This window comes from Leopardus geoffroyi, chromosome D4 (assembly GCF_018350155.1).
Source record: "Leopardus geoffroyi isolate Oge1 chromosome D4, O.geoffroyi_Oge1_pat1.0, whole genome shotgun sequence".
Taxonomy (NCBI): Eukaryota; Metazoa; Chordata; class Mammalia; order Carnivora; family Felidae; genus Leopardus; species Leopardus geoffroyi.
Window position 1 is genome coordinate 80,744,456 of NC_059342.1, and position 21,185 is coordinate 80,765,640.

The 21,185-nt window shown below is 39.7% G+C and overlaps 1 protein-coding gene and 1 long non-coding RNA gene across 5 annotated transcripts in view; one reads left to right on the plus strand and one right to left on the minus strand.

Annotated features, from left to right (window-relative positions):
- The window catches only part of LOC123593678, a 69,123-nt gene that overhangs the window by 32,578 nt on the left and 15,360 nt on the right, over positions 1 to 21,185 (plus strand). For both annotated transcript variants that reach the window (XR_006710439.1, XR_006710440.1), the window contains 2 exons: positions 16,946 to 17,067; positions 19,178 to 19,294. This is a non-coding gene — a long non-coding RNA (uncharacterized LOC123593678). The remainder of the gene's footprint in view (positions 1 to 16,945; positions 17,068 to 19,177; positions 19,295 to 21,185) is intronic.
- Positions 293 to 20,715, minus strand: LOC123593676 (N-acetyllactosaminide alpha-1,3-galactosyltransferase-like). Of its 3 annotated transcripts, none has more exons than XM_045469956.1 (6): positions 19,605 to 20,715; positions 18,810 to 18,895; positions 17,138 to 17,170; positions 14,215 to 14,268; positions 7,065 to 7,199; positions 293 to 995 (listed from the first exon to the last, which is right to left on the minus strand). In XM_045469956.1, the coding sequence occupies exons 1-6, from the start codon at positions 19,623 to 19,625 to the stop codon at positions 974 to 976; spliced, it is 351 nt and encodes a 116-aa protein (XP_045325912.1). In that variant the 5' UTR covers positions 19,626 to 20,715; the 3' UTR covers positions 293 to 973. The 3 variants fall into 3 exon arrangements, with proteins under 3 accessions (XP_045325912.1, XP_045325914.1, XP_045325913.1); XM_045469958.1 differs by lacking the exon at positions 293 to 995 and adding an exon at positions 2,712 to 4,590 and having other exon boundaries at positions 19,605 to 20,714; XM_045469957.1 differs by lacking the exon at positions 293 to 995 and adding an exon at positions 5,679 to 5,783.

A 21,185-nucleotide genomic window follows, 5' to 3' on the forward strand; every position in this document is an offset into this window, starting at 1 on the left:
AATATAGATACTGGATAGGGCATTTTCCACGGCCATGTAGAGAATACTAGGCACATGGGATTCTAAATTTACCTGAACTATATCCTCTCCTACGCATTGTGAACTTAATGCTTTCTGATCCAACAAAAAGCTTGGGTGTATGCAGCTGTAACCCATTATCAGTGGAAGTCATTTCTGTGAGATTGGACTCAGGCAGATTGAAAACTCAGTGACAAGAAAGTCTGAAGTTCTTTATGGGCTTCTGAAATAGGTACAGAGTGTAAGGATGTGAGTGTCCCATGAAAATACTCACCAAAGAGCAATCTTGGTAGATGAGACTCTCAATAATCAAGTAGAGAAAAATCTGTTCCGTGATGTCAGCCAGCCTCTTTCTGCAGCCATCACAGTGCTTTCTTGATGGCCCATGTACAAAGTGGCCTTGGTGGCAGAGACAGAGGCTATCCAGTGGCTCAGTAAGATAGACTTCCTCTCATCAGTGACGATCTGGCTTTCTCTGCTGCTAAACGTGCAACCACCCGGCGGCAAAGGCCTCCCTGAGTACATCATATGACACCTTTCTTCTGAGGGACTGTCTGGCCCCTGGCAGCATATTGGTAACCTTGGAGCTTTTCCATAAGGGAAGGAGAAGAAATTTGTCCCCAAACAAATATATTCTGGGTACAGATATACCTTCCTTTCCCATAGTGCTTCTTCCAGCACTACCACTTGTGGACTTACAGAATGTTTTCTTCATTGCCTCTGCCAAAGAGAGAGAGTTTATTGGCAACTAAGTGCAACAGTGGGCTTCTGTCCATGGAATTCACTGGTCTTACCTTATAACTCATGACCCAGAAGCAGCTAACTTTGTGAAGCAGCCTACTGAAGCCTCAGTCACAGTATCAGCTCTAAGACAACACCTGGTGAGGTCGGGGTGCCATTCTAAAGGAATGTTCTAAAGGAATTAAATAGTAGTCACTAGGTCATATCGTATTCCTCAAAGCCACAGTGCATGGGTCCTGGAACCAAGAAGTAGAGATGTGAGGCTTTGTTTTACAATTACACCAGATAATCTGCTGGAACCATTTTTTTTTTTAAATTTTTTTTTAACGTTTATTTATTTTTGAGATAGAGAGAGACAGAGCATGAACGGGGGAGGGTCACAGAGAGAGGGAGACAAAGAATCTGAAACAGGCTCCAGGCTCTGAGCTGTCAGCACAAAGCCCGACGCGGGGCTCGAACCCACGGACCATGAGATCATGACCTGAGCCAAAGTCGGACACTTAACTGACTGAGCCACCCAGGCGCCCCTGCTGGAACCATTTTTACTTTCTTCTCTGCAACCTTGGGCTCGATGAGTTTGAAGGTTCTCGTGTACAAGGAAACAAAATGATGGTCCTGTTGAATGGGCATCTGAGACTCCCCCCTGGCCATTTTTCATTCTCATTGTGCTGGATCAGCAGAGAAGGGGTCTCTGTACTGGATCAGGGAACTGATTATCAAGATGAAAGTCGGTTGCTATGCCACAATGGTGGAATGAGGGCTGTATCTAGAGTTCAAGGTGTTCCCTGGGAGCCTCTTAAACTACTTTATCCAACAGTCCTTGTTAAGGGAAAGCTGTGGCAATCTGATAAAGACCCACTAAAGACTCAGATTCTAAAGATTATAAGACTCAGATTATAAAGGAGAAGCTTTATATCATCTTCCTAGTAAGGAACCCTACTCATCTGAGCTTCCAGCAGAAAGTAAAGAATGTGGAATGGGTGGTGAAAGAAAGGAGTGATCAATATGAACTTGACCTTGGAACCAGCTACAGAAATGAGGACCACAGAAGGCATGCATATTTTTCTTATGTTTATATTATAAGCGTAAGTATACATTATCATATATATGTACCTTTTTATGTGTTAACCAATTATTTTCCCCTTTTCCTTCTCTTACAATTTTTTTTTTCTAAATGAGTAGTATTAGTTATTCTTTACAATTTGGGTCAGAGCTCACCAAACAATGAAGAGCCACATCGAGTCCTGAGGGAGAGGACCTCATATCATCCTGGATTCTTGGACATAATGAGGGAAACTATGTCAGGCATTACTTCGGATTTCACCCTTCTGGGTGTGATTATTTACACAAAAGCTGGTTGCATTTTGCATGGTAGAAACATGAAGTCATTTTATGGGAGTTAGGAGGAAGAGGATGAGTGCTTTGTGGCAACGTGAGTGGACTGTGGTAGCCATTCGTCTGTTTACTCTCAGATTTCGATCTCATTTTCCCCACACTCTGCTTGGTGTGGCAGGGACCTCCATTTCCTAGACTCCACTGCATCCGACTACTGGATGGCACTGGCCAGTGGAAACAAAGGCAGACAGGACAGGAGAAGGAGAAAAGTCTGTGCATTTCTCTCTTGTCTCTGTCTCTGTCTCCTTTGGGTGACATCCTTAGCAGTGACTAGACTCCTCTCTTTGTTGTCCCCACCCATGCCAGGCAGCTCATGCTAGGTTCTGGCTCTTTGTGGACATTCTACAATTTTCCCTTCAGCCTTAGGAGTGCTATTGCCTTCATTAAAATAAAAATTAGGGGCGCCTGGGTGGCTCTGTTGGTTGTGTCTGACTTCAGTTCAGGTCATGATCTCACAGTTTGTGGATTTGAGCCCTGCGTCGGGCTCTGTGCTGACAGCTCAGAGCCTGGAGCCTGCTTCGGATTCTGTGTTTCCCTCTCTCTCTGCCCCTTCCCCACTCTCTCTCTCCAAAATAAACATTAATTTTTTTTTTTTAATTATGGGTTGCTTCACTTTCTCTTGTGTGCACTTCAGCTCTGTTATGAGCTCTTGTATGTCCGGTTCCCTGTGTTAAATCTCCACCGTTAAATACTGAGGATAGCATTATCTGTTTTCCTAACTGGGCCCCGACTAGTGGTAAAATCCTTGTGTGTGCCTGTATGTGTGCATGTGTGTGATACGAATCAATTTGTGTAAAATACAAGTGTCACTGTGTGTGTGGGTGTTCATGTGGTGGGTATATAAATGCATATAAAAGGAATAGTGAGGGATAGGTTTTCAAAGGGAGAGTAAAGGAGGAGCTTTCAATTTTCTCTGTATCTATTACATTTTCTTTTAGTTTTTATAACAATCAATCTCATAGTTTCAAAACGCCTAGTTCTTTTTGAGTGACTCAGTTTCCTAAGTAATGATCCGTCCATCTGATGGCAGCTTTAACATCTTTAATGTTTTGCATAGACAGGATATTACTATAGTTGCAGTGACTTCTTATCCACACCTCCAGACAATCCCCTTTATTTTTTATTTTTATTTTATTTTGTTAATTTTTTAGATTTAATCTTATTTGAGAGAGAGAGATGGGGGAAGAGGCAGAGGGAGAGAGAGAGAGAGAGAAAGAGGTAAAGAGAGAGAGACACAGAGAGAGAGAGAATCTTAAGCAGGCTCCATGCTCAGCACAGAGCTTGACGGGATCCTTGATCCAACAACCCTGGAATCCTGACCTGAGCCAAAATCAAGAGTTGGACCGGCTGAGCCACCCAGGCACCCTGACAACCCCCTTTCTTAAGCAGTATGAGAAATGTGTATCTACTGGATCAATAAAAATATTTCAGGTTTCATTTTCTTGTGACAGATTCTATTTTGTTCAATGTAATCCAACAAATAATATCTCCTCAATATTCACACAGGATATGAAATCATTGTATCTCCATCTGACGTCAGTACATTCATTCTGCAATTGCTGTATCCCATCTTATACAATTCACAATGAATATGAGAAGTATGACTATTCCACATTGGCGGTCTTGCCATTTTGCTAGTGATTTTTTTTTTTAGTGCTAAAATTTATCAAGTGCTAATTTCCTAAGGAATAAGACAAAAATGATGCTCTTATTTTCAGAAATCTGAAGGAAGTGCTATAAAACTACAATTTCACCCTAAGATGTTTATAATCCTTTTTAGCCCAAGAGAGTTTGATATTATGAATATTAATGATATCTGTTCTAGTAAAATCCCAGCAATATTCCGGTGATAAGAGCTTAGCAGGTTTGTGGAGAAAGAAATACTTATTTAAGTGGCTTTCATCATGCCATACTGCTTCAATGCTGTTTTTCTTGTCATTCATGATTCCTTTCAAGCACTCCCTGGCAATATTGAGAACTTGGGTAGGAGTGCCACCAAATACAGCAGCATGGTAATAAAAATCTCCCATGCCAGTAGGTATATATGCTTCTGATAACTCACTTCTTTCATATGGCACCTTTATCAGATCTGCCTTGTACCAGTAAGCATGTAACTGAGCCACTGACTCCCCCAGAGTCTCCACTCCATATTTCCTTACGAAGACTTGATCTACATCCATGCAGAAGAGAAAGTCGACTTCACGCTGGATATGATCTACAACATGTTCACTAATAGTCTTCATGCGCATCATGCTGACATCTTGCCATCTCTTCTCTCACTTAATTTCAAACACTTTGATTGTACGGAGGGGACTCAGCTGTATCCAAGGCATCCTGGAGAAGTCATCTATCAGGACATAAATTATGACTTTATGGCCAACCATAAAAAACATATCTGCAGATAGTATAAATTTCCTCAAATAGTGGTCGATATATCTGTGAAGTAAACAAGAAATGATTAAGTTCTTTGTCTTCTATTGCAGTGAAATGCATACTACTTAAGTTACACTGGTCGTAGTTTGTCCAGAAATACTAGTAGGCAAACTAAATATTAGATACGCTTTTGAGTTATATTTAAGTAGCGTAAAAGAAAGTGAAATTATCTTCCTTTCCTCTCCCTGATGGGGTTCTGTGGATCATGAGAAAAGAGGACTTCCTTACGAGGGGGAATGAAACATGGTGAGATCGGTAAATGGCACAGAGCCCTGTCACAAGATGAGAGCCAGAGTCTTTAGGGTTGTCTGGGAGGAAGGAGCTTGTGTTGGGGATTGTAGGCAAGAAGGTCTTGGGTCCTTGCACGAGCAGTGATTGATGTCCGTGGCTTGCTTTATGAGGAGGAATTTATGAGGAGTCAATAATGCAGACATACATGTCTCAGCTTCAGATAATGTTTATATAATCATTAAAAATAAGTTCTGGATATTGATCTAAATTTTAAGAAACATAGTAGATGGAGTCGGGAGAAAACTTTCTAGTTTGGAATATCTGAAGTTATGGTAATTTAATAATTAAAGCAAGATAAATTATGACAAATGCCTCTTAAAATATTCTACTGAGTTGGAAGCTAGCAACCCAAATACAAAGAGATACCATTTATCCGCATTTTTTTTATGGTTAATGCTTTTGTACTGTGTTCCAGAAATCCTTGCCTCCTCAAGGTAGTGAGAGTATGCTTCTATATTTTCTTTTAGTTGCTTTATTGTTTTCACTTTCACATTTAAGTCAGTTATCCATTTGAATTAATTTCTGTGTATGGTATAATACAGGGCTCTTTGGTATTGGTCTTTGCCTTCGATAGTAATCCTATTGGCCAAGAATGCCTGGGACTCACCTAGGCCCCTGCTGCTTGTGGTGAGACCCCCACAGACATTTCTCTTACCAGCCAATGTTGTGGCTGGACCAGCCCACACTTACAAGATACTCCTCAGCAGCAACCATCAGAGAACTTTGAAAAAACAAAGTTCGTTACTCACAAGTCCTGGAGGGTACAAGGTAGGCCCAGGGCCACAGAACGAGGTCTTAGGTAAAGGGAGAGAAGGGGGTGATCCTTGGGGATTCTGCCTTTATTTGGCTGGGGGATGGGGTGCCAAGGCTTTCACAGCTTCACTCTTTATTGCAGAATTTGAAACCTAAGAGCAGGAATGAAAGTGCAGGAAGGAAAGTGCGGGGTCACTCAGGTGGTCAGTTACATAGGTTACCCAGGCCTTTCTAAAAGGGGAATTTCACAGGAGGGCCGACCTGCCTCTTTACCCAGTTGTTTAGTTAGTGACCAACCATGTTATAGCCCGCAGTATGTTTATTCAAGATGGGTGTCTTTGAAATGAGTGCCTCAGTAATCAAAAGTGTAATGTCAGGCATTCACAAGAAAAAAAAAGGTTATCATCAGGCACTTTCACTACTATGGTGAACTTATTTTTTTAAATTTTTTGAAAACTTTCTATTTTGGAATGATATTAGATTTATGTAACAGGTGTAACTGTATTATACAGAGTTCCCATATACACTCTATGCATCTTCCCCTAATGTTAGTATCTTATATAATCATAGTACATTTGTCAAAACTAGGAAATTATCAGTGGTTAAATACTATAACTTAACCACAGATTTTGTTTTTTTTTCACCTGTTTTGCCCCCAGTGGGCTTCTAGTTTGCAAGATCCAATCCAGGATACACATTGCATTTAGTCATTATGTCTTGTTAGGCTCCTCCAATCTGTCTCCATGTCTCTCCTTGTCGTTTATAACCCTGACCATTTTGAAGAGTACTGATCAGGTATTTTGTAGAATGGCCCTCAATTTGGGTTTTTCTGATGTTTTCTTAGGTAGAGATAATTTCAATACAGTCACATTTGTCAACCTCTTCCTTTATGATTAGTATTTTCTGTATCTTGATGAAGAAATCCTTTTCTGTCTTGATTTCATTCAGATACACTGCGGTTCGCCCTTTAACTTTTGGTCTTTAAACTACTTGGGAAGTATGTTTGTATATGCTTGTATATGGAATGCTGTAGAAAGGTGCAATTGTGATTTTCCCATGCCGACATCAACTTTCTCCAGCATCATTTATGAAAGTCTTTCCCTACAGATCCACAATGTCATAGCCATGGTCTTTCACATTTGCATGGGTGTTTCTGTTTTATCATATTGGCTTATTTACTCATCCCTGGATGATTGTGAATTTTATTGATTTTTTTTTCAAAGAACCAGCTTTCTGATTCTTTGATTTTACTCTATGGATTTTCTGTTTTCAGTTTCATGGATTTCTGTTCTCATCTTTACTATTTCCTTACTTCTGTTTACTTTGGCTTTATTCCGTTCCACTTTTTCTAGATTTTTGAGGTGGGATTATTGATAATATCCTATTTTCTATAATAAAAAGCTTGAATGTAAAGGACATTTGGCATTACCTACCTTCCTACGGCAAACACAGTCAGCCCCACGGTAATTTTATGTTTGGCATAATACTGTTCCAAAACTTCTTCATTGAAAGTGCCATGCCACACAACTGGAGCTGACCAGTTGGTGGTGGTCAGGTTCATGGACTGACTGTAAGAAAGACATAAGAATTGTGAACAAGGTACCTTTTAATAAAACTGTGGTAGATGTTACTAATATACAGAGCCTGTGTCTGGTTGCAGCATTTCCTTACTCCTAATCCAAAGCCTTGATGGTTATGACAACCCGGAGAAACAGCTTGTCAGAAATGGCCAGATCATTACAAAAGTACGTGTACAGGTTAGTTACACTGTGATTCCAAGATCTTTGAGGACACAGTTAAAACGTCACCCTAAGTATAAAGTAACAGTAACTCTTATATTTGGACAAAATCTCCTGGTCTTAGGCTTTTTGACATTAATTACTTTCAGAGACCATATTTTGAAAAATGACCTTCCTAGGTTCATAATCTAAAATGCTGCCAGTGCTAATATTACTGCATACTGTCAGAATCAACTTTGTCAGAACTCTAGAAGGTAGCCAAAAGTTTAGAGCAATCAAACAAAAGTTAAATCAAGAAAAGGACGACTCAACACAATAGAAGGAAAGGTTTGTGGTATTTTAACTTAGCCTTTGCACCAACTCACTCCCAGTATGCCATTGGTGTTGAAAACAGCAAACCATGTTCTCAGTTTGAGTATCTGCTTTGGGATGGAGAAGAGTGGATCTAATTCCAAAGGAAATGTGTTTGTCCATTTTGGCCCTAAAAGTCCCCAAAGGACTGGACTCCTAGTGCTTCCTTTTGTTTTACTTAACTCAGAACTCTCTCAAAATGGAAAAGTGGCTAAGTAGAGGGAAATTCTTGAAAACATTTTAAAAAGAAGTCCCTGCCATCTGAGGCAAGAAATTACAGTTGGAGTAAACATAGATATGCTGAAATCCTGGGAGGAGAAAATTGGGAGAGAGTTCTTTGAAAAGTAAAGGCTTTAACAAGACCCCTTGTATAACGAGGAATTAAGAAATCCATACACGTGTTCAGGATTACATGCTCAGAAAATATCCCTGAAGATCCTAAGATTTCACCTCTGGCTGATATTTAGGCTCAGTGTAAGCAGGAAGTGAAGACTAATGCAGAGTTGTAAACAACTGGGCTGTGTTGAAGGAGGGCCCAAACACAGAGCCAATCTTCAAAGACTGTAAAAGGGTTATTTTTTTCCCTCTTTCTTTCCCTTTCCCTTCTCTTCCATTCCATTTCCTCCTCTCCTTTCCTTTCCTTTCCTTTCCTTTCCTTTCCTTTCCTTTCCTTTTTCTCCTTCCCCTCCTCCTCTTCCTCCTCCCCCTTGGAATTCTCCTCCTCCTCTGCTGCCGTCACCTTCTTCTTCTTCTTCTTCTTCTTCTTCTTCTTCTTCTTCTTCTTCTCCCCATCCTCCTCTTACTCCTCCAGTTATCCTCCAACCACCACCACAACCACCACCACTATGGCTCTAGGTATTTAAGGATATCTTTAACAAACCAGTAGCTGACCATAAGCTAAAGGAACAGAGACCTCTCATACCAAACAAGACAAAGAATACAGTCTTTAAAAATAGTCTGGAAAAGTCACCAAACAGACAAATAACTACAATCCACAGCAAGCAAGAACAACAAACTCTGAGGAGGCAAAAGAATCTGAATTCCAAAGTAACGACATTATAATATAAAAAATGCCTGTTTTCAACTAAAAATTATGAGGCGTACAAGGAAACAAGAATGTGTGGTCCATTGATGGGAGGAAAGAATTAACAAAAACTGTCCCTGGGGAAGCCAGACATTGGGCTTACTATAACAAGACTTTAAATCAACTATTTTAAATATCCTGAAAGAGCCAAAGAAAACCATGGAAAAAGAACTAAAGGAAATCAGGAGAACGAAGGCTTAACAAGCAGAGAATGTGAATAAAGAGATAGAACTATAAAAAGGAACCAAATAGAAGTTCTGAAGCTGAGAAGTATAATAGCTGAAATAAAAAAACTTGCCATAGGATTTCAACAGCAGACCTGAGCAGACATACATAGGACATTTTAATCAACAACAGAATACATATTCTTCTCAAATACACATGGGACATTTTCCAGGATAGATCATATGTTAGGCCATAAAACAAATCTCAATAAACTTAAAATGGTTGGAAACATACAAACTATCTTTTCCATTGACAGTGGAATGAAATTAACAACAGAAGGAAACCTGTAAAGTTCATAAATAAATGGAAATTAAACAAAACACTCTGAAACAACCAATGGGTCAAAGAAAAAAAATCACAAAGGGAATTAGAAAATACATTGAGATGAATAAAAATGAAAATACAACATACTAAAACTTATGGGATGCAGTGAAAAGCGATACTCAGAAGGAAGTGTATAGCTGTAAACATCTGTATTAAACAAGAAGAAAGATACCATATTGATAACCTAACCTTCCACCTTAAGGACCTAGAAAAAAATAGCAAACTAAACCCAAAGCAAGAAGAAGGAAGAAATAATAAGGACTGGAGCAGAGACAGCGGACATAGAGGAAAAGAAAAACATGACAGAATTAATGAAGCCAATAATTGGTTCTTTGAGAATATCGATAAAATTGACCAATTTTTAACTAGACTGACTGAAACCAAAAATCCAGAAATGGCTCCAATTATTAAAATCAGGAGTGGAAATGGAGACACTCTACAGACCTTACAGATAGAAAAAGCATTATAAGAGAATACTATGAGCAATTGTACATGAACTTATTAGATAAATAGGTGAAATGGACAAATTCCTAGAAACACACGAACTACCAAAACTAGTTGAAGAAGAAATAGAAAAATTTAATAGACCTGGAACAAGGCAACAGAATTAATAAAAATAATTGGATTGGTAATCAAAAAATCTCTCAACAAAGAAAAGCCCAGGACCAGATGGCTTCATTGGTGAATTCTACCAAACATTTAACAGATTAACACCAATCATTCTCAAAGTCTTCCAAAGAAATTGAAGAAGAGAGAGCATTTTCTAACTCATTCTTGTGGCCAGAATTACTGATACAAAAGCCAGGAAAAAACACCTCAGGAAAACTGTAGACTAATATCCATTATGAATAAAAATCAAAAATCCTCAACAAAATATTTGTAAACTGAATCCAAACAAATCCAATATTTGTAAACTGAATCCAAATCTGAAGTGAGATTTATTCCAGGAATGCAGGCTGGTTCAACCTATAAATACCAAAAACAAACAAAACAAAACAAAAAACAAACAAATACCAATCTATGTAAAACACCATATTAATAAAATGGACAAAAAAACCCACATGATCATCTTAAGTGATGTAGAAAAGGCATTTGACAAAATTCCCACAATCCTGCATGATAAAAATACCCAACAAACTAGGAACAGAGTGGGAAATTCCTCTACATGATAAAGGGCATCATATGTAAAACTCACAGTTGACATCATACTTATTTTTGAGAGACTGAAAACTTTTCCCCTAAAATCAGGAACAAGACAAGGCTGTCTGTTTTATCCACTTCCTTTCAACATTGTACTGGAGGTTTAGGGAAGTTGGTCAAGAAAAGGAAATAAAAGGCATCCAAATTGGAAAGAAAGAAGTAAAACTATCTCTACTAATAGAAAAGATTCTAAGCAGTCTTCCAAAAAAAATCTATTAGAACCAGTAATTGTTGCAGGATACAAGATCAACATGCAAAAATCATTTATATTTCCATACACTAGAAACGAACCATCTGAAAATAAAATTAAGAAAACATTTTCATTTATAACAGGAACAAAAAGAATAAAATATTTAGGAATACACACAACCAAAGGAGGTGCAAGACTGATACAATGAAAACTATAAGACATTGTTGAAAAAGATTAAAGAAGGCCTAAATAAATGGAAAGACATCCATGTTTATGGATTGGAGACTTCATATTGTTAAGATGGTAATACGCCCCAAAGTGAGCTACAGATTCAATGTCATTCCTACATGTACTGCATTGAATAGTAACCCTCCCCTCAACTCAAATCCACTTGGAACTTCAGAATGTTACCTTATTTAGAAATAGTGTCTTTGCAGATGTAATTAATGATGATGACATCATTCTGAATTAGGTTGGGCTTGTGAATCCAATGACAGGTGTTCTTTTAAGATGAAAGGGCACGTAGAGGAGAGATACAGATAAGGCCATGTAGAGACCGAGGCAGAGACTGGAGCTATGCTTTCACAAGCCAAAGAATGCCTGGGGCCACCAGAGTCTTCAAGAGATAGGAAGAATTCTTCTTTTGGGCTTTAGAGGGAACGTGGCCCTGCTGACACCTTGATTTTGGATTTCTGGACTCCAGAGTTGTGAAGAAATTAATTTATGTTGTTTTAAGTCATGTAGTTCGTTGTGATTTGTTATAGCAACCCTGGGAAGGTAATACACTATCACTTTTCTAACTGCTAATTTAATTTAATTTAATTTAATTTAATTTAATTTAATTATTTTTGCTGAAATGAACAAACTGAGCCTAAAATTCATAAGGAATTGTAAGGAACCTCAACTAGCCAAAACAATCTTGAGAAAGAAGAACAAAATTGGAGGACTCACACTTCCCGATTTCAAAGCTTACTGCAAAGATACAATAATCAAACCAGTGTGTTATTGACATAAGGATAGACATATATAGGTCAATGGAATAGAACTGAGTCTGTAAAAAGCCCATACAACTATGATTAGTTAATTTTAAATAAAAGGTGCCAAGACCATTCAATGGGGGAAAATAGTCTTTTTAACAAATTGTGCTGAGACCACTGGATATCTACATTTAAAAAAAATGAAGTTGCACTTATCTCCCACCATGGATAAACGTTAATGCAAAATGGATCAAAGACTTAAATGTAAGAGCAAAAGTTATAAAACTCTTAGAAGAAAACTACAGTAAATTTTCATGATCTTAGATTTGGTAATCATTTCTTAGATGTGACACCAAAAGCATGGACATCAAAAGAAAAAAAATTAGATAAATTAGACTTCTGCAGAAAACAAAATTTTGTGCATCCAAGGACACTAACAAGAAAGCAGAAAGGAGACCCACAGATAGAAACTGGCATTTTACAAAAGTAAATATCCAAGTGGCCAATATTCATGGGAAAGGTGTTCAACCTTGATGGTCATCAAGGAAAAGAATGAAAACAGAATGAGAATTGTACAGTTGGAAGAAAAAGATTCTATTGGGGCGTCTGGGTGAGTCAGTCAGTTAAGTGTCCAACTCTTGGTTTCAGCTCAGGTCATGATCTCTTGGTTTCATGGGTTTGAGCCTCGCATCTGGCTCTGTGCTGACAGTGTGGAGCCTGCTTGGGATTCTCTGTCTCCCTCTCCCTCTCTGTCCCTCCCCGACTCATGCTGTCTCTGTCTATGTGAAAATAAATAAATATATTTTTTAAAAAAGATTCTATTAACTATTTCAGAACCTGTTATGGACTGAACACTGTCTCCCCCAAATTCATACCTTGAAACCCTAATCCCCATTGTGGCTATTTAGAGACAGGGCCTTCAGGGAGGTAATTCAGGTTAAATGAGGTCATAAGGGTGGGGCCCAAATTCAATAGGACTGGTGTCCTTAAAAGAAGAGACACCATGGATGCTTGTGGATGATGGCGCACAGAAAAAAAGTCCCGGTGAGGACAAGAAAGCCCAGGAGAGAGGCCTCAGGGGAAACCGAACTTCCCATACCTTGACCATCCACTTCTAGCCTCCAGAACTGGGAAGAAATAAATTTATATTGTTTAAGCCAAAAAAAAAAAAATGCAGTGAAAACTGAATTTTATTGGTAGTCAATTTGGAATCTGTGTAAATGATTATATGGTTTTCTCCTTTGTTCAATTGTTGTGATGAATCATCACGCTGACTTACAAGGATATGCCTTACTTGTCTCGTGAGTGGGATCCTGTGCCAGTTATTAAGCTAACATCTTTCATAACTAAACCCACCGCACTATGCTGGGCTTTCTTATATTGAGCCAGGACTCTGCAAACCACATCTCTTCTTTGCCAGTAGGCACCCTGTTAGGCTCTGCTAATAGAGGGCACTGGAGGAAAATTACAAGCCTGGGGGAAGAAGGAACTTGCTCTTTCCTGTTTCCAGGGGGCTCCTTATCTGCCTCCTCCTCCTGCAAGTCTCCACCACCGAGATATAGTTCCATCTGGATCCAGATTTCAGCTTTTCCAACACTGTCAAACCCAGCCTCATTGTGCCCCTCTGTAGAGGTCTGGCTCCTTGTCCCAAGAGACCTTTCTGGAGCCTGGTGGTACCAGCACCAGTTGAGTGGGTCTTAAACTCACTGGGTTTAAGCTCTCCAAGTTTCTAGGGTTTAACAATTTTGGCCTCTTCCTTCTGTTTCTTCAGCCCTTTTCCTGGGGAAAATAGTTACTTCCTGTGGTTGTTCCCCCCATGACACCTTATAATTCTCTTTCCAGACTTTCCAGTTACTTATACTAGTTAACAACTAACTAGGTAACTTTATACTAGTTAACAGTTCTTTGTATGAAATGCTTTTTTAAAATAACCGGTGTGCTTTATGTGTCCTTGTTAGATCTGACAAAAGTTGTAATATCATAGGAGGATGGTTCATGGACCATTATCCAATCATGATCTTAGCTGGACATCTCCTTTCAAAGTTTAAATTCAGACAAGTCCTGAAGCCCTGCACCACCAAGGAGAAAGACACGTGGGTACAGTAAGGAGCGGGAGGCAGAGAGGCTGGAGGAAAGCTGCTGTATTAAAGTGTGAAGTGCACAGACGACCCATCTATCTGACTTGGGCTTTGGTTCCCTCGTTGGCGAAATGAGGAGAATCAAGCAAATGATCAAACGTGGACCCTTCACATTTTGACCTGCCATAATGTTAGGTTTGGGTTTCTGTTGGGTTTCTGTCATCTATACTCTCATTTATGAAGGATGTGGGCCTTAATGTCCACTGGGACACTGCTTATTTTTTTCTAATGTAATCAAAGATCAATCTCCCGCCCAACAGTTGGAAGGCCAGTTGTAAGTATTATTGACACAGTGTTAGTTTCTACTGGGCAATCTATGGATTAATCTCACATGTGTTTGACTTGGAGTTCTTACCTGGGAGAAAACCAGTCTGAAAGCTTTAATTCCTTTGATGGACTGTTCATAGACCTATCAGAAGAAATAGTGCAAAGAATCACACTATACCTAGTTGAGCTTGAGATAATTGAATGTCTACCAAATCAAGGGTTATATTATGATATGATGTAAAATGCGAGATAAGCATGAAGCAGTAAGAAAAGCAGTGATGAACTTTGAAGGTAGTGGCATGGAAAATCATGATTTCTAACCTTGACTGAGGCTCTGTGCTGCCCAGAAATCTTTATGTGTTTCTACAGTGCTCATTCTCCTTCTTCTCACTGATAAATAGCAGTCATCACATGAAACCTCCTTCAATTTTCAGCCACCTCGCCTCCAAATTCATCTAGAGTACTGATTCTCGCCCCCCCCCCATTGCAATGGAAATAGATCCCTACTATCTGTCTAAGGTTAGCCTTAAATATCCTGTCTGCTCAGAAGCCCTGATTTGAGAGTCATTCTCAGAAAGGTTTTTCCTAGGCTTTCTATTTGATCGATTGACATGCTTGCAGGCATTTTCCTGTGGCTTCAAATTTGTATGTGCAACTAGACTTCTCCCGGGAATTTAAGGCTCAGACATCCAACTGCATTCTGAAGTCTCCTGCTTGAAGTTCGCACAGATAGCACGAGAACAAGATGCTTAATGTGGAAGTCATCATGTCTTCCCCACAGTAGGAACCCTTCAAATGTTGCTTTGTCTCACTGGCTCCACTTGGATTAGCAAGGCAGAAGTGTGAGAATCATTCTACACTCAGAGCGTTCCCTAAATCCCAGCCCCAAATCCATCTTTAAACCCTGCTGGTTTTATCTCCAAAACATCTCTCAAATCCATTCCCTATCTTCATTCTCTGCCACCGCATGACTCCAAGTCACCACCATCTCTTATTCGGGCTATTGCAGTAGCCTTCTAATTGGTCTCATCGTCTGTGCACTTTAATCAAGACTTTGCAGTATGAAAAATGTTAAAGGTGTGCAAACTGAAAGAGAATAGTAAAATGACCCTCCATATTCCGATCCCCCCAAATTAACACTGTGATACCCTCTCTGCCTGTCCCTGTCCTGGCCCTTTGCAACCCATTCTCCATATGTCCACTCTGCTTCCTCTATCATGTTCCTGAAGCTCCAGTTGCTCCCATGTTATTATTCTGTTTAACAGTGTTCAGTGGCTTCCCGTTGGCCTAAGGATCATGTTCACACTCCTTCTATGGCCATAACATTCTGCATAATCTGACCCTTCACCTTGTTCTAGCCACATCTCCTATGGGGCCCCACAATTAGAATGTTCCAGACTCATTGACCTTTTTAAGTTTCCTTAAACACTCCACGCTTCAACCAGCCAATTCTCACACAGCCTTTAGGTCTTATTTTAAATATCCTCACCTACGGGAAGTATTCCCTAGCCAGCTAGAGGAGGTTAGATTCCCTTCATTAATAGCTAATACTTATGGAATACTTTCCCGAGTATTATCTAATTCAATCCACCCCTATGAGATAGGTACTGCTATTATTATCATCCTCAATTTACTAGACAAGGAAACTGAGGCACGTGGACCTATTATTCTCTTGTCCATAGTCACACAGCAGGTGGAAAGACCAGAAGTTGGGCCGGGGTCCTTACTTCCTCCTTGCTATACACTCTAATGGCACCCCGGCTAACACATCTTTGGAGAGTTGATCCTGGGCTGAGTTAACGAGGGGCAGCTGTGGAGCTGAGTCGTACGTCACAAGTCCGTCTTTGGGCCTGTGTACACAGATAGGAGCACTGCGGCGTCCAGGGTGTGACTGAGACGTGGCCTTCTACGCAGGCACCCGCCTTATCGACAGCAAGGACTTTGGTTACTGAGTATCGGTGTGTTAAGGCTTTAGAATCATGATGCGAAGAAGACCTAATATTAATGATGGAATGATTGTCAGATTGTGCTGCATTGTGTACATTTTATCAGAAAACACTTTAATTCATTTTTTCTCCCAGACTCTGCTGCAGCAGACCTTCCTTGCACGTTCCCACCTTTGTCTACAGGTTTTCCTGCTGTTTTCAGGTGGTTGACTGTGAGCCATGGCTCCGTCTGGGGGAAACATACTCTCCCATGAAAACCATCTTACTAGGGGCGCCTGGGTGGCTCAGTCGGTTAAGCGTCCGACTTCAGCCCGGGTCACGATCTCGCGGTCCGTGAGTTCGAGCCCCGCGTCGGGCTCTGGGTTGATGGCTCAGAGCCTGGAGCCTGCTTCCGATTCTGTGTCTCCCTCTCTCTCTGCCCCTCCCCCATTCATGCTCTGTCTCTCTCTGTCTCAAAAATAGATAAACATTAAAAAAATAAAATAAAAAAAAAAAAAACCATCTTACTACATTATTTTCATGCAGAGCAGCTCACCTGCATGCAGAGTCATGGTCTTAGCGGGGGTGTTGGACCGCATAGAACCGACTGAGACAAGGCCCTTGGACACAACAAGCATCAGAAAGGAAGCTTCTTGCACTTCATTAGGAATTTGGGTCTTACGCAATCTTTGGGGAAGCTTTCCTCTCCGCGTACATTCTGATAGTGTGATTTTGTAGGGGGCTTGTGGTTAATACAATCTCCCAAGAGTCTTTTGGCTGAAACTTTTCTCCTGTGTGATTTCCCAGAGCTTTAAAAGACCCGAGATTCCTGGAAGCTGGGTTCTGTTTCCTGTAACACGTTTCCTCTAACCGGTTCTAACTCCTCCATTACAGATGGCACCCGCCAGTCTGCTCTACTTTGACTCCTAGTACTCTGACCCTAAAGGAGCATCTCCAACATACGTCAGTCAAATTGCTTTGGTTTACTGTTGCCTGGAGGAACCAAGGACTTGCAGGTACTCCACTGCCCCCAACGGGTTTCGTCCTCAAAGAAGGGGTCATAGCATATTTGTAAATAGGACTTACCAGCACCGATATATCTTCTGTAGTTTCTTTGTGCTTAGGATAAACAAAAAACATTACATTACTTTTAGACTTACGTAAGATGTTTCCATATTTAAGATGACTAGAGTTACACTCCGGCAATCCATTCATTTTATTCCCTAACATTACCAAATATTCAATGAACACATAATATGGACAAAATATTTGTGTCCCCCTCAAATTTGAAGGTTGACATCCTAACCCCCAACATGACGGCATTAGGAATTGGGGCCTTTAGGACATGATTGGGTTATGAGGTTGGAGCCCTCATGAGTGGGATTAGTGGCCTTACAAAAGTGATACCAGAGAACTCCCTTGTCCCTTCAACCATGTGAGGACACAGCAAGAAGGTGGCTGTCCTTGAACCAGGACACCAAGTCTGCCAGCGCCTTGATCTTGGACCTCTCAGCCTCCAGAACTGTGAGAAATAAATTTCTGGCGTTCGTAAGCCATCCTGTCCATGGTATTCTGTTATAGCAGCTCGGACGGACTAAGACATGTACCGTGTGCCAAGGACATTATTGGTTGCAGACATACAGTAATGAGCATGATAAAAAAATCACCACAGTTAAGGACTTCACACACTAGATCTTAAAAAAGAAAACCTAATTCTTTGAGTTACAAATGAAAGAAAAACTTAATACTCGAAACGATGGAACTTGCTGATGGCCAATGAAATCTTTCTACTTGTGTACGTATATGGACTGCAAATACCATACCTAGTGCCGGAAGCCACCAATATTCGGAATGTCTCTTTTTTTTTTTTAATTTTTTTTTCAACGTTTATTTATTTTTGGGACAGAGAGAGACAGAGCATGAACGGGGGAGGGGCAGAGAGAGAGGGAGACACAGAATTGGAAACAGGCTCCAGGCTCTGAGCCATCAGCCCAGAGCCTGACGCGGGGCTCGAACTCATGGGCCGCGAGATCGTGACCTGGCTGAAGTCGGACGCTCAACCGACTGCGCCACCCAGGCGCCCCTAGCGATGTCTCTTTAAAAAGATGCTGCCTAGGGGCGCCTGGGTGGCGCAGTCGGTTAAGCGTCCGACTTCAGCCGGGTCACGATCTCGTGGTCCGTGAGTTCGAGCCCCGCGTCGGGCTCTGGGCTGATGGCTCAGAGCCTGGAGCCTGTTTCCAATTCTGTGTCTCCCTCTCTCTCTGCCCCTCCTCCGTTCATGCTCTCTCTCTGTCCCAAAAATAAATAAACGTTGAAAAAAAAATTAAAAAAAAAAAAATAAATAAATGCAGGAAGACCTGACATTTTAAAAAAAAAATAATAAAAAAAAAAATAAAAAAAAAAATAAAAAGATGCTGCCTATTTAAAAATGGCACTTTCTCCAACACTTACTAACTGCCTTAATTACATGGTTACTGCGTTGGTAGCTTAACATTCCTTGTTCTCACACAAACGGGCCTACAAAAATTGTGGTCAGCCCTGATCCCATTAGAAACTAAGAACTTTTATGCTGAGGGTTATGTTTCTGCTGATATATTTGAATGCCATTTGGATATTTTGGGGTATATTGGATTGGTATATATATATGGGGGTATATTTGGAGGCTGATTTTATTCAGAGGGTGAACCTATCACCTTTCTGACATACTAGATCTTTATCAAACCCCAGAATAAAATATACATTACTTTTTAAAAATTACCTGACATGATACTGTCTGTACAAAGCCCATAAAAACAATAAAAGTAATAGCAGTTGACTTGTTTTTCTTCTGTATTTCATCCTTTCCTAAGAGGAAAAAGAAACAGATAAAAATAGATTAAATATAGTACAATGAAAACAGAGTAAGCTGTGTTGAATTGTGACTCTTCATGACTTTAACTAGCTGATTTAATATATATTGGCTAGGAATTAAGGCACCTCTGGTCCTTGGATGTCTCTCTATATGAAAATAGAGTTAAGCCTGCGGAGACACTTTTTATGGGAGCCAGCTGCCCGAAGCCAAGACATTAGCTTGTCTAAGCTGGCCTTGATGCAAGAGATTTTATAAACTTCATTTGTCTTTTCTAGAGTACACAAGGCTTTTCCTGCAGAAAAGAAAAATACAAATGCCACTTCCCAGCCTAACTCATAGAGCGTGGTGTCAGAGAAAAGAGAAAATTGAGAAAATAGTTGGACTTCAAAGAGGTATGTAGTTATGAAGGAACAATTTTTAGTGAAATACTATTATGAAGTTCATCATCCCAAGACAGATGATAGGACTGATAACAGCATAAAATAGATGCTCCTTCTCAAAAGTATTTGAATATAAAATTGATTCCAAGCATGGGCTAGAGGCTAAACTATAAAGTTTAGATTATTTGTATATTGACTTGATATTTTAGCCATCAAGTTTGTAAAGCTCCTTTGTGATATTTCGTCTATGCAATATGAAATTGTGTGCAGAGAAGGAGTTGAATGTGTCTCGATTTTGTTGAAATGAAGGACAAACTCTTACCTTTTGTCTCCCTAAGATCATAGAGGACTTTTACACGGTTTCTTCCTTGGAGACTCAACACTTATGGCATGGTGGTTTGGGAAGACATGTGGAAAATCTCAAGTGGGCAGACAGTTTTCAAGCAGGACCTTCTGAGACCTTTGAAAAATCATGAATCAGATACCCTGGTAGTGGTTCTTCGGCACTCCCCAGTTTGCTTGCTTATTATTTCAGTCTTCTGGGAATGATGATGTCATCACATTCTCTTTTGATGATGAAAGAATTAGTTACTTACAATCATAACAATTCATAAGCCAGTAGCTTCTCTTTGACATTACCAAGGGACTAGATTTTTCTCCCATTTAGGAAACAAACAAACGTAGGATCATTGAAGTTCTTTTCTTTACTTGAGGTTTTTTAAGCCTTCTACTACATTTTTAATTGAAGTACAACTTCCATAATGTAAAACACATGCAATTTAAGTGTACAGTTTATTGTGTTTTTTTACACATGTACATGTATATGTAAAAACTATTAATTAAGACACAGAACGTCTCCATGACCCCAGTATTTTTTTCTTGTGCCCCTTTGAGTCAGTACCGTCTCCCCGCCCAGGAAATCAGTGTTCTGATTTCTATGACTACAGCTGAGTTATTCCTGCTATGGAAGGTCATATAAATAGTGTTGTATGACAGGTACTCTGCATTTGGTTTTTTTTCACTCATGGTTTTGCAACTCATGTATGTTGTGTGTATCTTATACATACCAAAAAGTTAATTCAAAACAAATTATAGATCTAACCATACAAGCTAAAGCCACAAGCTTTTAGAGAAAAACATAGGAGGATATCTTTCTAACTTGGGGATAGATAAAGGTCTCTTAGGAGGTGACAGAAGACAATAACTAAAAAAATGATAAGTTATTACCTCATTATAATTAGAAGACTTTTGCTTGTCAAAAGACACCATTAATAAATTAATAATGATCCATTACTACTCACAAATGGTTTATAGTAACCTAAATGATACATACCAATACATGATTCATTCAGGAAACAAAATCCGTATTAATGTTAGAAGGTTTGTTTGTTTGTTTGTTTATTGTTTTTTTATTTAAAGAGGGAGAGAGAGTGTGAGCAGGGGAAGGGCAGAGAAGGGGGTAGGGGAGAGAGAATCCTAAGCTGTGCTGACAACACAGAGCCTAATGAGGGACTTAAACCCATGAACCATGAGATCATGACCTGTACCAAAATCAAGAGTCAGCAGCTTAACAGACTGAGCCACCCAGGTGCCCCTAATGTTAGAAGTTTTCTGTTGATCTCCATTAATCCTAGAAAAAAAGGAGGGTGGTGAAGGATGATAACAAAATTAAATTAATACAGAATTAGAATGTTTTGACCCATAGGAAAGTCAATTATACAGTCCAATGCCCCCAGAGATGACAGTCATGAATTCTAGAAGGGAAAATAAAATAAAAATTAAATAAAACTATTTGAAGGCGAAAGAGATGGACAGAAACCAGGCTGCTCCTTGAAAGAAGGGAAATGTATTGGGTAAAGTTTACATTTATACAACTTGTCATTTTGAGGTTATCTCCCAATTT